The following is a 17,167-nucleotide window of genomic DNA, read 5'->3' as shown; positions in this document are numbered from 1 at the left end:
ATTCGTGATCTCTCTTGGAGAGAGACTTCTCAGCCACCCAACTCAAAACTCCAACTTCACCCCCTCATGGTCAACCGCCGCTCTTTCTATTCCGCGCCTGAATGAAATCCAAGGCCGATTCGTCCTTAGAGCACAGATAACATAGATTGCTATCCGTAACTGGCCCTGTTGCATTATATCTGCTCCTCCCGGAGACCCTCCTGCCCAATTATAGTGGTCCGATCCTCGGCTCTGGCTCCATCTCTCTCTTGTCCTCTGGTTCAGTTTATTTCATTTGAGGGAATAAAAAAAAACAGAGAACCAACAACAAACTCTTCCTCTCGATTTGATTTGTGACTGGTTCTGACGTCGCACACCGAGGCAATCCAGCGGCGTCTGGCGGTGTCCAAAGCCGTGTGTGAATCTGTGGCTTCCTGTAAGTTCCCCTCACCCCCAAATCCCCACGCAGCGAGGGTTAACAATAATAATATAATTACGGATTGGTTTTCGTAATGCTCATGTCGTTATTCTATAGACGCGTCCAACCTCCGGCCCATACATGCCAGTACAAAGCAAACCATTGATCTGGATCTTACGGTCAGCACTTTTGGCGCAAAATGCAGGTGAGGACACCGCTTCTTCACTCTTTTTTTCCTTTTTTCTTTTTTTCACCCCTCCTTCACCCATCCGTCCAATGCGTTTATTTTTTCATTTCATTTCATTATGTTTAATGATTAAATAATTATAATTTGGCTCGTTGGATCGACAAGCATATGTTCAACGATCCCTTTCGGCGCTCTTTTTAGTCCATTTCTTTGCTTGCGTGGGTCCCGGATACTTGCGGGGCTGCCATTTCTTATACTTCGTTTTATATTTGCTTTTCGAGTAACATAAATCCTACCTAGGGTAGTTTCCCTACTTTTTATTTGTTTCGGCGTGATTTGACTTTAGTACTACATGCCGGAACCGTCCTTTTGGCCTTTTGCGCGCATTTTTGTTTCTTCTTCTCTTCTTTCGTTTTCTCTCCTCTTCTCTTCTTTCTTCTCTTCTTTCTTCTCTTCGCTATTTATTCTGTGCGCACAAACAATCCGTTTTGTCCCTGATTGAGCTCCTGCTCGTCTCCCCAGGCAATTGCGATCCCCTGGCTTGCTTCACTACTTCCCTTTGCGATGATGCCTTGGCTCATGACGAATCTCTCGCGAAATTCGTGTCGCCAGCAATAATATCCGTGTTATCTGAGCCTTCGAGGGCGGCCGGCTGCTCGCTTTTTTGCGAACCTTTTCTGCACCTGAGGCAACACAGGAAAAAAGAATTAGGCACGGGCAAAAGGCAGTAAGAAGAGCGATTCAGCGTCAGCCGAACAAGCGCAAGGAAAGAAGTGAAAAGGATGTTCCTGGTTGTCCCGCGACGTCATGGTGTGATGTGACTGTTTATTACACTTGCTGTCCACAATTCTACTGTTGTCGCAATTGGCTCCCAAGGCGCGTTTCTCATTCACACCGTCTCTGTCTCTGCCTTCGCCATGTCGCGAATTGTCCCATCGCATCACCACTCTGTCGATCCGGGGCAGGATCGATTCATCTATTCTGACAGCTCAATCTTGCATGGCTGCCGTCCTATCATCAGAACCAGAGCACAGCTAAGCCTCGAGGAAAATCTACAGGGCTCCAGTCGTTTGCACCCGCATCCACGTTCTCCAAACGCCAAGCCGCGGCCGCAATCGCATGCCAAGGCTGGACAGCTTTCCAGCAACAAGTTTCGTGATGAGAAGCCACGGTTATTGCTAATGGGTCTCCGTCGGTGAGTACACTTAAGTGAAGGAAGTGAGCGGGGATTATATTATTTGTCAATGATGAAAGTGAACAATCCATTGCTGATGAGGAGAGACAAGGAGCGGCAAATCCTCCATCTCGAGTGTCGTCTTTCACAAAATGCCCCCAACAGAAACGTTATTCCTCGAATCGACAACTCGCATCCACAAGGACTCAGTCCAGTCAGTTTACGTCCTTCTTTTCCTGTTATATTGGATATCTCAGTTATATGTATGTGTATGTATTTGTTAACTCTTTTATAGCTCTTTCATGGACTTTCAGGTTTGGGATTTCCCTGGTCAGTTGGAATATCTCGAGCCATCCTTCGATCTGGAAGATATCTTCGGTACTCTAGGCGCATTGGTATGGGTTATCGATGCCCAGGATGACTATCTAGAAGCCGTCTCGAGGCTAAACAGAACCATACTCCTTGTCCAACAATACTATCCTCACATCAATATCGAAATCTTCATCCACAAGGTCGACGGCCTATCTGATGAATACCGCTCTGACACGTTCCAAGATATCGTTCAACTCATATCAGATGAGCTCAACGATGCTGGCTATGAGAACGCGCCTGTACATTATTACCTCACGTCGATATACGACTACTCCGTTTTCGAAGCTTTCAGCAAAGTGATTCAGAAACTCATCCCGCAACTTTCCGCTCTCGAAAACCTCATCAATATTCTGGCCAACAACTCCGGCATGGAGAAGATCTACCTGTTCGACGTGCTCAGTAAGATTTACATCGCGTCGGACACAAAGCCCGTAGACATGGCCTGCTACGAAATGTGCTCAGATTATATAGACGTTATCGTCGATGTGAGCGAGCTGTATTCGTGGGAACACCCTGAGCGCAAACCCAAAGGTCCGCAAATCCCTGAAGCGGAGAGTCATATAATTTTGCATGATAAGAGGATGATCCATCTTATGGAGATGAATAAGTATGTTTTGCGTTTTTGCGTTTTTCTCACTCCTCATTTACACCCCTTTGCCATCGGCTTTTATATATGTACATCTTTCTGGGGAGTGGCTAATTTAATGTTTTTTTTTTCATTTTCTTTTCCGCCTCTGGCTTATAGGTATTTATGTCTCGTTTCCGTGATTAGGAATGCAGACGCAAGTGAGAAAAAGGGCCTTATCGATATGAACTGCCGCACGTTCCAGTCCGCACTGAATGAAGTCTTTGCGAAAACCTGGGAGCAGAAGTCGTGAAAAACTCCTAAGGGATAGAGGAAGAAAGAATTTATCCTCAGAACATACCCCCTCCTCCACGCATGCATTCATTATGTGATTCAACCGGTCCGATAGGGGACTTTTGGGCACTTACCTTCAATTGTCGAATTAGTTATGCCGATTGATCCCTTCTAACAGTTTTCCCCTTCTCGTTGCTTTTGCGCTCCTTGTATGACTTTTGTCGAGTGAGATACTTGCTCCATGGGGTGGCCTTTATTTACCGATGTTTTTCCACTAACGGGAGGGTATAACCGGGAGACAGGGGGTACTAGTAGTTTGGGATAAGTTTTAAAAACCTCAATGCAGCTCCGAAAGCGGAAAAATGGCAGAAGCCGTTTCCCTTGTTGCATCATAATGTATTGATCAGGAGACTATATATATAACATATATACTATATGTATAATATAATCGCCCGGATTATTGAGGTTATTGACAATAATAAATTCAGGGGCCTAGATGAATATAACACATTTTCAAAGAGCATATCTCCATGCTCAAACCAAAGAGGTGTCAGGCATAGGCTGATGAATCACGCAATGACTGCCGACTTTGTGCTCGGCGATCCAGTTGACAATATCTGGCCAACGCTGGATGAACAATAGCGGTGTGTCAACCAGAGAACGGCTTGCAGGTCATTTAAGGCCCGTTAGATCATGCACGCAGCCCCTATATAAATTGGGATTGGACGTGTCAATCGCAAGCCTTCGCGCGACCCCTACGAAAGTATTGGGATCAGTTTCATAGAGCATTCTAATTTCCAGAGGCTGAGTTCGATAAAATAAGTGGAGTCTCTTCCTCAGACGGAACATGTCTACAAGGGATAATGTGGAGGAGAACTCTTGCAGAATCACGGACGAACCGTCATCAGTCGAAGTTTGTTCTCACATCACGGCGGCCTCTTTCCATGGAATATCCTTGTCAAAGGCAGAAAGAACGAGAGCGGGTATTGGGGACTGGGTGTGTAGTGGGTCTATGCGGAGTATGTTGAGTACGCCTCTTTCAGCGGGTCTGTATGACTATGGAGGGGAGGATGGGGGCAGCCCTGCGGCTGGAAGCATTGCCCGCGTTGTATTCCAAACCGAATAGCGGTTCAAAGATCGATAATACAAGGGAGGATGGTGAAAGTATTACTATAGTAGTCCTGACTCGGACGGTACCAAATGCTGGTAGCAAAGGGCGACGGTGAAGAGCCGCGAGGATATCTTGGGACAGCGCCCTCTCATGAAGGTCTAGGAGCCTTTTGCAGACCTTGAATTGTCAGAGCTCCCTGCAGTGGGTAAGAAAAGTGCGAGACAGAAAGGTTTGGGGAAGGGTATATTATCACCTCAGGGGAACTTGATGGAAGGCTCTCTTCTTCTAAGAAAAATGCCCGACCACATAGACTCACTCCTTTCTCATACTTCCAAAGACTTTGCTATACCGTGTGCTACAGAGCTGATTCACAGAACATCTAGACCTTTAGGATGTCTAAGAAACCCCTAGTTACTCTGACGGCGAGTGTTAGCAAAGCATGGAAACACCTTAAATAAAGTTCAGGACCGCTCTTCTCCCTCCAACAACAGATAGACAATAATACACCCCTCTAGCACGGCAAATAGCCTGTCTACATGCCAGACATCGTTCGCAAAGCGCGAGTGATTGCGATTGGGACGGAAGCTAGCTGGCGAAGCTAGCTGTCTGAGCTAGCTACCACCGGCGCCACAGACACTCCAAGCACAGAACGATTTGGAACGCAAACAATGGCAGCTCTCCGCCAGCGCCCTGGCAAAGGATCCCCTCCTTCATCGAAGAGTGGGATGAGCGAAAATGAATATGACCACATAGATTACACGCCCACCTCGTCAGGGAGCGAGGAGGAGCTGTCTTCCGGCTCAAAGAACAGAGTCAAGACAGAGGATGCAGACGAGGCAGGGCAATCCAGACGCAGATGGTCCATCAGTGTCCTCGATCTCTGCCGGGTCATATTTTTGCTTGTTCTCACCTCCTGCGCACTGTCATACTATATCACCACCGACTCTGTGCTCTGGGGCTATAAACCCAAGTTCCTGCGCTGGGCTGTTGTGAAAACCTATCTCGTATGACATTTACCTACCCCTACCTTCCCTTCCTTCCCTTCTCGCAACCTTCGATATTACCGTTGCTACGTGAATGAAGGAGCTCCTTTGCTAATAAACGCCAATTTATATTGCAGCGCGGACCCTTGGAACTCACACCAACACAACTCGCCCTCTACAACGGCACCGACCCCTCGTTGCCCATCTATGTCGCCGTCGACGGCGTAATCTTCGACGTTTCCGCGAACCCGCGCATCTACGGTAAGGGCGGCAGCTACAACAGCTTCGCCGGTGCCGATGCCACGCGCGCTTACGTCACTGGCTGCTTCTCGGAGGACCGCACACCGGACATTCGCGGCGTCGAACTCATGTACATCCCCGTCGAAGACGACGATGAGAACCCCCTCGAGCTGGCGATGAGCAAGGAGCAGAAGCAGGCCCGGCGCAAGGAGGAGTGGAATGCGGCGGTGGAGAGTGTGTCGAAGCAGGTGATGCATTGGAAGGAGTTTTTCGCCAACCATCAAAAATATGTGCAGGTTGGCAGGGTTGTTGGGATTGAGAAGTTGATGCAGGGGCCGGAGAGGGAGTTGTGCCAGGCGGCGCAGAAGATGAGGCCACTGAGATCGAAGCTTAATGCTGCGAAAAGTGCGCAGGTGGAGGATAAGTTGTAGAGGGTTTGTGAGCTGTGACGGCTTCTTGGGGTAGGATAATATGATAGATAGGTATATGGAGATATATAGTGAAATTCCAGATCATTTTGGTGAATTTGTGCTAGGGTGAATTTGGGGTTTGTATGTGAAGGTCTCCAGATATGAAAAGTGCATTTCACGATATGTTGGCTGTGGTTGTTTATGGAGTTACGTTGTTTGCAAGCCACTGTACTAGAGTCCATCAGGGAGATTGTAGAGGTTATGGTCAAAGTAATCAAGTAGTTATTAAACGGCGTTCTTGGAGGATCATATTACATTTCAGCCCTCCGAAAGCGAAACTTGGGAACACCCATCGACCTCAAAGGAAATGTCCCCACGGAGAACATCGCTTGAGAATCGATTCTATTGGGAAATTTTGATGGTATATACTGAAGTAATCCAGCACGATATGGGCTACAATCGAGGGCGTATAAACCAGCAGGCCGATTCCCATACAACAGAAAACCCGGGCCACGTTTGTTTACTTGGAAATTTTGGATCCTTGTCTCCACAATGCAGATATAATCGTTTTTATTTCTTTTTATATCCATACACTCATGACGACGAGCTAAACATGGAACAGAAGGGGGGGGGAAATTGATAAAAACAAGAACATTCAGAAGGAAATTGAAGAACACCATTTTGACGAACGCAAAACCCCGGGGACAGAAGAGGAACCGGAAAATGGTTCGGAGAAATTCGTTTACTCGGCTGCGGTAACCGCGCGGGCTGGAGAGGCAAGTTTGTTAGGATACATTCGGATAGTATATGGAAAAATAACACCGAACCGATGAAATATCGGCTATATATCCGGTCCAACATAAAGAAGGGGAAACGAAACGGGGTTTTGACGTACTGTAGATGTTCATCTTTGAGTGACCAACAACCTTCTTGATTTGGCCCTTCTCCTCCAGGTCGGCGAGGGCTTGCCGGGCCAAGCTGCCGTTGATCTTCAGTCTGTCGACGAGGGTAGCGACGGTGATGAGGCGGTAGGACTGCACATCCTTGTAGAGCTTCTCGGAAGTGGCCTTGTCGAGGACAACGGCATGGTTGGCCTTGTCCTTGACTGTATTGTTAAAGACATCATGTCAGTTTCATTTCGCCTCTCGTTGCCTTTTCGTGCTTGAATCCGCATGTCGAAGGGTAGCTATCCAAAAATTGCCTTCCCCGGAACCTAACACCTCTGTCTTTCCCTTAGGGGCGATATTCTTCCGTACCTTTGCCCTTGGACCACTTCTTCTTCTGCTTCTTGCCGCCGGAGCTTGCTGCGGGTGCCTATCCCGATCGCAATCATGAATCCATTAGTACTAGAATATATTGTCTATCGTGCCAAGTCTTTTCATCGCATATCATCCGGCGCTGGCTTCCACATCGGCCACCGGAGAAATAGAAGGGAAGGACAGGAAGATTCACTTACCATGTTGGGTGGTATGTGCGGTGGTTGTCGACGACGAGGTGTTCAACGACCTTCACGAACTTCTGAAGAGGAACCAAGGTGCGAAATTGCGAGTGGGGTATGACTAAGCGTGGATTTAGCCCTAAGCCCTTGATTTGGTTGAATAAGGCTAGATTAGAATGGGGATATCCGCTATACCATAAAAAGCAAGTTTGAACATTTCAATCCCATTTGATATCACGTCAATGAGCAGTGCTAGATTTATGGTGGAATATACCCGTCCCTGGAAAAATGGTTGAGCAGAATAAGCCAGGTAAGCAATTGCGTTAGCCGTAGAACGTATTGTTTGCATAGGGACACGGTTCAAATGCCCGCTAAGAACAACGCAAAGTGGGCCAAGGCAAGTAAAGGGATTCCGTAGCTCATGTTCCTGTAATGGGGAAGTCATCCATATTCAAAGCCGGGTGCTCATCTTCGATATTCAGAATCTGAGTAAAGCCTGTTTCCGTGCCACTCCCTGTGACGTAACCAAACGTATACCCAGTCTCCCATCCAAACCATATCAAACCACTCTGGCGACAGTCTGCCCTGACCCAAGAGGCGGAGTACTTCCCTCCATCCGCAAGGGGTATTCGAGCGATTCGCGGTCTACGATTGCATATCCATTGGTGCACCGTGGGTATGTCATCATCGTTGGCTGTCATCAGTAGTTCCGGGAACGTGGGACACCAGAGCAGCTGGCGGACACTGGATTTTTGGATCAAACAACCAATCAACTTGGGGGTTTGGCTTTTGGTTGACCACATCCACACGATATGGGGAAGGCTTTGGTCGATTGTTGCCAGCATGTGCCTGTTTCTGCTGAAGGCAATTGAGGATACTGCGCGTTGCCCCCCACCAGCGCTGCTGAAAGTATATGGGAAAACAGGTGATTTCGGAGCTAGGACGTACTCACTCATCCCGTTTGTGACGCTGGACTGTTGTTCTACGTAGATATCGCGGCCTATAGACCCAAATGAGAGAGGGTCTGGAAGAACTGAGAGTAAAGAGAACTGGGAGGTGAAGTGAGCATCGCCGGAAAATCCCCCCGTTGTAAATTGGGGAAGGGATCGGAACTTACTGTCTTGCAGTTAGTCAGTGCAACAGTTCCATCATGCCTCCCAATAGCCAAAAGTTGCGAATCTGGACTCCATTCTATCGTTTTCACTCCCAGATTTGAATCGTTGGCTGCCTCACTATAGGTCCTGTAATACTGCCCATCCGCAGTGTAAATCTCAACCCTGGGCATCGTGCTCGCAGAGTCCCAGATACCCAACCACGCGCCATTGCGGCTCCATTTTAAGCCCTGGGCATCAACGGTGTTTAGAGTCACTGTAGTGATGGCTTCATAAGTTTCAGGCTCATGGATAGTTAGGGTATCATTCGCGTCAAGTTTCAGCAGCAGCGCTAGGTGGCCCGTAGCGGGACGAAAACCGTAGCCGGTCGCATTGGAAAACTTGGGTGATTTTATCACGCGCTGACTACCAGTCGACAAGGAGAATATCGTTAGGTGGACGTTGAATTCCGAAAAGGCGATAACTTCATCATGGGTGGCTGCAAAATCGACATAGGTGAGATTGAATGTGTCGCCAGCTTCGATTTCGGCACACCAATTCTCATCGTGCAAATCCCAGACGGAAATATAGTTTCCGCTCGCGCAGAGAATGCGTTGGCTGTCAGGTGAAAATGCATCGGGTTCAGCAATTGAGGGCCCAGGTGGTTTTGACCATCGAAGAGCTTTAACGCAACCTGTGATGCTCTCTTTGAGAGCGATATTTCGAACGATGTTCTGGCCTTCCGGCGCGAAAATTATGGATAGTTTATTGCCGGCAAGAATGCATATATATCGGCAATACTCAGACGGAATAACACACGTGTCTAGGTATATATTAGCAACAATCTTGAAACTCCTAGTTGGAATACATATTTTGGGGGTTCTCGGCTTGGAATAGTACTTAGGTTTTTCATTAGGCTCTTGGTAGACATCGCAGGTGAAAATGCGAACTTAGACTTGGTGTGTGTGCCTGTTGAACTTAGTTATAGCCAATTAAATTGAGAGGAGCCCAACATTCGTGCGGTAGACTATAGTGACAAACGTCTCATGGCTTATGGTTTTATGTAGGATGGTTAATCTCTTCAAGTTATTATCGTTGTGGGAGCTAGCTACTGTCTATACAACTATAACTAACTACGCCTAGTCACATGCGCTGGGGCAAATGCCTTGCCCAACACCCAACCACTACTGTCAACTGCCATCTTCATGAGAATATAATAAATCACGATAACACCTTCATTCGACTGCATATGAGAATAGTAGAAATGAATGTTGATATATTTACTGTGTACTGTGGTCACTGCAATAGCAACTCGATCAATTAAAACTCTTATTATATATCTTTATTGACAGAGAGTTCTTCATTAGTATATTGCGCAACTTTATAGTCTTTAAATTATTTTACTAAGTATCACATATTCTCTCATTAAAACTTAAGAATATGTAAGATTGTTTAAGTGAATATTACAAAATAGATACTTCTACTAACTTGAAGATGAAATCTGGGATAGATTACATTCACTGTTCAAAAGTTCTACTCAATCTGAGTCCATATAAACAAGAGATAGGTATGACGTGTTGAGGAAATGATCTATTTCTTCACCTTCATCAGATTCTTTGTACAACATACCCAGATCACCCATTTCTTTTAAATGTTATACGACATGTGGAAGCGCCTTTCATGCCTTAGAGATAGAAGCGGTGTTCTTTTGCATCGGTACTGGTAGTGATGCTATGTGGGTGATATCTGGGCCGTCCGGTTCCGAGAGGGTGTCTCTACGCGTGGCTCGGTGTTGTATCAGCCCAAGGGCGTTATAGATTGACGGATTTCATACTTTTTAAACGGCTTGAAGATAATTAGAAATCACTTATCCATTTAAATCATCAGTTGTTATTCATAAAATCACTTCATGGTGCATGTTATGAACATTGAAAGGTGGGTGAAAAATGAAGGTCGAGGTGAGTGTTGAGCGGAAGTGGGTGTATTAATGTGAATGTGATCACCTTTCAAATTGACAAAATTATCCACCCTATATATCAATAATTTTGAATTATATTTAATTTTTTATTAGTAATTTATAATCCACTATAAAATGTAACTATTATAAAAAATTGATAATATAGAAAAGCACATTAATCATTGTAGATTACATATATAAAATTTCTAAATATTTCTTCATATAAATTTATATGAGGTAACTATATTTTAATTATTAGTTATACTTTCATTTTTCTATGACTCATGAGAAAATACTAGTTTTTGTAGTACTTAAATAGCTTTCTTAACACTTAATCTTTTTATAACTATATAAATTGGAATTTAACTATATAATTTCATTTGATGTCATCTTCGGAATAATATCAGTATGAAAAATAAGATCAAAAATTCTCATATATTCTATATTTAAGACTAGATTTTTATTGAAGAAATGATTATGAGATCTTCAATATAATAAATAATGTGATTTAAGACTGAATTAATTAAATCTATATTGAAACTAGAACTGATCTCTTTAACAACAGAACTAGCATAAATTTTAGTCCTGGTCTCATGCACAGTCACACAGTCAGTCTATATGAGATTGTGAGTCTGAATAAATTGATGATAAAGATTTGCAACTGCTTTTAATTTTTTTATTTCATCTGAGAACTGTTTTTAGAAGCTGTATGTTGACATCTTGCCTTGTGCTCTTTGTAATGAGTGACCTGACACGTCCGTCCGCAATACATAACTGCTTTGCACCTCCCACACACCATCAACCGCACAAAGTCCTTTTCACAATTCGCGCATCGCGCTGGTGTCGGCGCCGGCGCCGGTAAAGAACCTTTTTCATTGCCACTTCCACTCTCCACCGCCGCTAACATATCCTCCGCTCTCTTTCTCGCCAATCTCAACACCTGCTGTTCGCCCAAGCTAACATGCGCCGCCGCCCATGCATTCCCTCGCGAAGGATAGACGCCCTCCGCGAGTTGTTTTTCTAGGCTTTCCAGTTGAGTTCCGAAACTATCCAGAAGGCCGCAGAACGATTCTATCAGAGACTGCAAAACTTCCACTTCGTTCGAATCGCTGATTTTCTCGTATTTAGGATCGATTCGCTGACGCGCTATGCTGGCGAGATCCGATTCGTCCGATCGCTGAATACGGAGGTATCCAAGGACATTTTTCGGTAGCGGATCGGTGAGAGTGATGCTGATGGTAGAGGTCGAATCAAATCCAGCCAAGTCCCAGAGCTTACGCTTCTGCTCAAAAAATGGCGCCATCGGATGCGTTTCAAGAACCAGATCATAGCTGTCGTTAGGATTACCGGGCATGACGAAGCCATAGAGACGTAAAAGGCGATTATTTGGAATAGATCCGTAATAGATAAACACCTGAAAGAAAACCCCCTGTTAAGCGCACAAATTGAACCATCAGGAAGCAAGGCAAACATACCTGATCTCCAGCTTCGTAGTCTTTCCCCGCAAGGATAGTGAGGTTTCCAGACAAGGGATCGTAGGCGTGACACTGCCTAACCTCGGATGAGTGGTTTAACATATCCGCGAAGGGTGCCATAAGTCGAATCGATTTTCCACCAGGCAGTACAAAATCCATCGCCCGACTCCACACGGTGCAGAGCGCCCACTTGTACTAAAAGGACGGAAAGAAGTGTTAGTGACCGATTTCGCAACATCCATCACACATGTATAATGCCCACCTACATCTTCGATGGTGAATTTATCAAGTGGAAAAAGATCTTGATGCTGGACAAGCAGTCGCACAACTAATGCCCTGTAATCATCCTCGATGCATCGCCCCAGCCGCTTCGTGAGAGCGTACAGTGAACTTCCAGCACAGACTTCCAACTCATCATCAGTAAAAAAGATACTTGAAGAGTAGCTCTTAGGTAGCGTCGCCAAATGGCTTCGCGGGCCATCGTACCCTGACTCGCGCGATCTGACAAAGAGAATATACATAGCCAAGGTGTCGTCAACAGACAAGGGTGGCCGTGCAGAGCGAAGAGCTGGCCCAAGAAGAGAATCAGCATATGCGTGTTCAACTGTCCAGAGAACGTCGGCTGGAATGGTGAAAATCCTTTCTCCTTCCTTGAAACACCGCAGTGTTCTGACACCGCGCCCAATGACTTGGAAATTGGCAAGCTCCAGGGCATTCAAGCCCACCGCTCCGGATTCTTTGAGCCAGCCTTCCATTGAATTGTACAAGAGAGTTGGAGTGAAGAAGAAGCAACATGTCAGGACTCAGGTTTTCGTTGTGGGGGTTTGGACTTTTCGTGCGAAGAAGCTTCCGCTGTCTACTCTCCACTCACCACTCACAGTGAGAGGAGTGACTTGGAGTGAGAATGCTTGGTGTTGCTGCAGCCCAAATTATAATGACGGGGATTATTCAGCGTCAACGGTGTCGTGATTTCGGGGCCATGGTGGCTCTCGACCCCCACGCACTTAACTAGGGGTTATACGGGGGGGGGGGGGGTTTGAGTGGCATTATAACCCGTGTTATTATATATGTTAGCCAAGCCCCACAATAACTTTTTAGCAATAATTTTTGAAATATCAGGCTGCAATTGGCTTAGATTGTCTCTATTCTTATGTCTGAATTATCTGTCTATCTCTCTACAGATCTATATCAATCTATTCAATATCCAATTGATTGCTGATGGAATTAAGAATGCTAGATAGCTGCTAATCTATCTCTCTCTCTATCTGTCTGTCTGTCTATCTCTCTATAAAATCAAACATCATTATCTAGCTATTCATCTATCTGACAATGCTGATTTACTAGATGACTATCTGACTGTCTATCTGTCTATATATCTGTCCATCTACTTGGATGGATGATAGCTAGTGATGATAGCTAGCGATGATAGCTAGTGATGATATCTAGTAACGATGGCTGTGTGATAAGATAGCACTATGACCACTAGGTTATCCATAGCAAAAAGCCAACGTAACCATTTGTTAAATGGTTGCGCTCATAGTGATATATATACCTGTGGGCGTGGTGGTGTGGCTCGGCCCACAGCGGGCGTGGCCACCCAATCCACCACCTATATACTGCGACCGCCAGCCACAGTATAGTGGGGAACCACAGCTGCTGATGATATCTAGCGATGATAGCTAGTGATGATATCTAGCGATGATGGCTACTGATGATAGCTAGTGATGATAGCTAGTGATGATACATAGATGTATATAATTTCTATTTACTCCAGTCATACGGAGCCTGTGTATGACACCTATACATGACCTGCACCTCTATATTGATGTCTAGAACTAGTAGCTCATATGGCAAAGCCAAGTAGGTTATAGATAGAAGAAAGGTAGCTAGCTAGCTAGTCAGATCTATATCAATCAATTTTTACCCATACTATTTTTCTTCAGCCAATCATCTTGTATGGAGCTCCAATAACTGCCAAGATAACATGCCAAGCAGAACCCCCCCATATAACTCGGTTATCCAGGGGGGGTTTGGCCTGGGTGGTGTCCGGGATAACTGGGTTATTTGGGGGGGTCATGTTATAACGCCGCTAACGTGGATAACTCAGCATATAACATACATAAATTACATATCATATATAAGTCTGATACGATTATTGTTGAGATTTATGTATCTAAGCATTCTTCATTTTGTATGCAAAACCGCGATCGTTACCTAGGCAGGTGGGGTGATCACGTTACTACTTCTTTCTCCCATTCAAAATTGAGAGGAAGATTCAAACCAGATAGCATCCCAGCTCCTGGTTATTGCGATAGTGTCCATAGTACTCTTAAAATGCCTCCTGATAAGCCTAATAACGATCGACGACATTTGCAACGCAATGGGATGACTTACACTAAAATGATTCTCCCTAAGGAAGGAAACGGAGATCTTCCAGATCACGTTGAACTATACAGGCAAGCCCTTTTAGACTTCGGTGGCTCGATACCTGACTGGGCCGAAAGCCCCTCCAAAACAACATCAAAGGCATGTCTAGTTAGAGGTTGTGGTGAGGACATTAAAAGCCCCCAAATATCTTCGCATGATGACTCCATCCAGAGCCCTGTATTGTCTGCGGATTTGTGGCAGCAAATAGAGCACTGCTTCAGCATAGCAAAGAAAGCTCAGAATCTAGCCAAGGTACATGCTCCGCAGCACGAATGGAAACATCTGCTGCGGAGCATTTTCAAACGGTATAAGGACATTTCCCCGGCTGCAGAGAATCAACAGTAAGTAAGCCTTCCACATTCCGAGATAGCCCCTTCGTCCATCTAACGGCTGAATAAAAAGGAAACTGTTTGAGCAATTTTCTCTGTACGTATCCTCTCTCCCCCAGAGGCTGTGGGAAGAGACCTTTAATTGTTTTATCTACCCAGGGAGGAAAACATACTGTGGGATGATCAGAAGAGATCCACGGAGGATTACCTGAAGCCGGATTTTACCTACGGATACACAATTAACAACGATATCCCCGTATCCCTCCGGTCAACAGAGATTGTGACGAACTTCTCCCTTGAAGTGCTCGGTGACCTGCGATCTGCTGGCCTGATATCCTCTCCGATTAGCGGCCTTCGTGAATGGGCAAAGGACAAGGCCACCAGCCTGTCTCAAGATCAGCTCATTTGCTTTCCCTTCGCAGTGGTTGAACTCCGTCCCTGCGGTGTTTCATTCTTGTCTGAAAACGAGTCCTGCTATTCTCAAGCGGCAAATGGGGCATTAGCTGCCCTACGGCTTAATGAGAGGCTCTGTGACTGGTCTACGGCCAGCCGCGATTTTGTTCCACCAGTAGTTGCCTTCACATGTGTCGGAGCAGAGATCAGAGTCTGGCTGGCATTTTCCGAAGTAAAGGATAATATTCGTCTGAATCGTGTAAGTAGTGCTACTTTTAGTTGCATAGGCTTTATATTGGTACTTTTGCTGATATCTATTCATTCGCATTCAATAGAGGATGGTGTGCATCTGGGAAAGCAGTCTGTTTTCAGGCTGGGCTGTAGTCAAGACTTGCACTATAGTAAAAAATATGTTACTTTGGGCATCCAGAGTATGGAAGCCGAAGATTTCAGGCCATATCAGCCGAATACAGCAAAACAAAATTTCGTTCCTGCTTGATAGACACGTCACTCAGGCGTCCGTCGATACAAGACCATTTGAATTTTCAGCCAAGAGCACAAAGCCTACACCTCCCCAACCCCTTGCCGCAACGAAGCCCCTATTGTTCGAATTTGGTTCCCAACGCCCATCGCGTATACAGGGAAATAACCAGGGCCCTCGATCGGATAGCTCGGCATTCAACTTTGGCGCGCGGCCGTTCATCCCCGAAAGAAATGAGCAAATCCATGGATCTGACAATTTGCCCCCTGGGAAGCTTTTCACGAACACGGCTGAGAAATCTATAAATGACGAACCACAGAAATATTTCCGGTGTCTGTGGTATGGGAACAAAACTATCACCGTTAGATTGCCGCCGAACGTCAACCATGACCGGATTGTGGAACCCAAACAAAAACAGAAGGATAACGAACAGCAACTATCGCACTCTAGTCCCGCTGCAGAAACGAGAAATACAGCGGAAGATCAACCCACGAATAAAATATTTGGAAACGTTCATAGTTTGGGGCATGCTTCCATGCCGGAATCATCTGCTGCGGTGGAGAAATTAAGTGGGCAAATCAACTTGCTAGGTTTGAATGAAACTGTGCAGACCGCCTCCAGTATTCAACCAACTGAAACGAAAAAGAGTCCGCCATCAACAGATGTAATCCCAGAAGCACTCGACAGGGGTAGTCGAGGAAAATCCCAAGGCAAGCTTCCGGTGATTAACTTGGGACAACCACGGCGGAAGACATCGTCCGTTGGTACCCCTAACGCGGAAGCAAATTCTAACCGTCCGAGGAAACAGGGCGATGAAGCCACCGAAGGGGGTTCTGAGCCATTGGGCAAAGCATATGAACGTGATCACTCCCCTCCGCTCAACACCAAGGCGGCAGTTGATGGTAACTCTTCGTCCGCTGGACCGTCCAAACTGAGCGCTGGTGAAGGACAAGAAGCATGCCATGAAATCATCGATGATTTTCGAGATTCTCCAGACGAGCCTGAGCTTATGATTGGCACATGCCCACACTATGGACGCATGGTAGCTGAGTCACTCCAGTTGCTGCGAGGCAATGAACTGCTGCGACTAAACGTAGTATCGAAAATTACCCTTGAGCTCCAAGGCCTCGAGCTCCTTGATGTGACTTGGAGTGTGCTGGAGCTTTGGGTTGCCCAGCATACGAATGCCCCATCGTTGCCATGCGAAACGCTGGAAAAGATTATACGGGAGCTCAACGGCGCCCTCGAATTGCCAGGTGCTATTATTACTGCAGAAAATATGTGGGCAAGCGAGCCGAGCACGTGGGAGAATATAGATCGTGCTTTGCAAAGCATCCTACAGTCGGATGAGGCGAAATTAAAGAATATAATGGCCTGGGCAATCGAATGCATGGATCTCTTGGAAGGCCTCGAGCTTTGTGATATCCTGAAGTTTGGAGAGCTATCTTGCTTGGAACTGAAACGCATGGACCGGGAGATTATTGATATTCTTCGTACCGCGGAGGCAGATGAATGAGGCCTCCACGATTGTTATTTAGGCGCAATAGGCACAGTCAGCGTTTCGCTCAACTCTTATGGACATACAAACGAGGGAGACCAATCCTTATTCACGAGGTTAATGTGAACTGTAATAATGACAGGACCTGACGCAAAGCGTTTGTGACTCATTTGTGACTCATTTGTGACTATGTGTGTACGAACCTGTTGAATGTCAGTGATGAGGGTGGGTTTGCGGATATTGGCCAAAACAGAAATGGCTGCACGCTGCGCGTTGTACTATGTCATTGCACAATATCCGTTTAATAAGCCTTTCTTTTGACCCTGTTCTCGCACGAAGCTTTAC

General features: G+C 45.9%; 5 protein-coding genes across 5 annotated transcripts; 3 read left to right on the top strand and 2 right to left on the bottom strand.

Annotated features, from left to right (window-relative positions):
• Positions 1-1,501: 1,501 nt before the first annotated feature.
• HCBG_01270 (GTP-binding protein GTR2) lies at positions 1,502-3,472 on the top strand (the record flags this gene model as incomplete). The annotated part of the gene is made up of 4 exons (XM_045428320.1): positions 1,502-1,779; positions 1,871-1,972; positions 2,054-2,737; positions 2,876-3,472. The coding sequence occupies 4 exons, from the start codon at positions 1,502-1,504 to the stop codon at positions 3,006-3,008; spliced, it is 1,197 nt and encodes a 398-aa protein (XP_045290106.1).
• A 1,296-nt stretch (positions 3,473-4,768) lies between these two features.
• On the top strand, positions 4,769-5,845 carry HCBG_01269 (uncharacterized protein; the record flags this gene model as incomplete). Its single annotated transcript, XM_045428319.1, has 2 exons — positions 4,769-5,104; positions 5,221-5,845. The coding sequence occupies 2 exons, from the start codon at positions 4,769-4,771 to the stop codon at positions 5,752-5,754; spliced, it is 870 nt and encodes a 289-aa protein (XP_045290105.1).
• A 432-nt stretch (positions 5,846-6,277) lies between these two features.
• HCBG_01268 (WD domain-containing protein) lies at positions 6,278-9,463 on the bottom strand (the record flags this gene model as incomplete). The annotated part of the gene is made up of 7 exons (XM_045428318.1): positions 6,278-6,501; positions 6,629-6,838; positions 6,990-7,047; positions 7,250-7,292; positions 7,727-8,220; positions 8,289-9,085; positions 9,397-9,463. 7 exons carry the CDS (start codon positions 9,461-9,463, stop codon positions 6,476-6,478), a joined length of 1,695 nt encoding a protein of 564 aa, XP_045290104.1.
• A 1,437-nt stretch (positions 9,464-10,900) lies between these two features.
• Positions 10,901-12,675, bottom strand: HCBG_01267 (uncharacterized protein; the record flags this gene model as incomplete). The annotated part of the gene is made up of 6 exons (XM_045428317.1): positions 10,901-10,993; positions 11,016-11,648; positions 11,695-11,889; positions 11,961-12,442; positions 12,573-12,611; positions 12,654-12,675. 6 exons carry the CDS (start codon positions 12,673-12,675, stop codon positions 10,901-10,903), a joined length of 1,464 nt encoding a protein of 487 aa, XP_045290103.1.
• A 1,353-nt stretch (positions 12,676-14,028) lies between these two features.
• On the top strand, positions 14,029-16,931 carry HCBG_01266 (uncharacterized protein; the record flags this gene model as incomplete). Its single annotated transcript, XM_045428316.1, has 3 exons — positions 14,029-14,462; positions 14,610-15,102; positions 15,179-16,931. 3 exons carry the CDS (start codon positions 14,029-14,031, stop codon positions 16,838-16,840), a joined length of 2,589 nt encoding a protein of 862 aa, XP_045290102.1.
• Between the last annotated feature and the right edge of the window lie 236 nt (positions 16,932-17,167).

This window comes from Histoplasma capsulatum (assembly GCF_000150115.1).
Source record: "Histoplasma capsulatum G186AR genomic scaffold supercont2.2, whole genome shotgun sequence".
Lineage (NCBI taxonomy): Eukaryota > Fungi > Ascomycota > Eurotiomycetes > Onygenales > Ajellomycetaceae > Histoplasma > Histoplasma capsulatum.
This window is presented reverse-complemented; position numbering and strand designations above follow the sequence as displayed.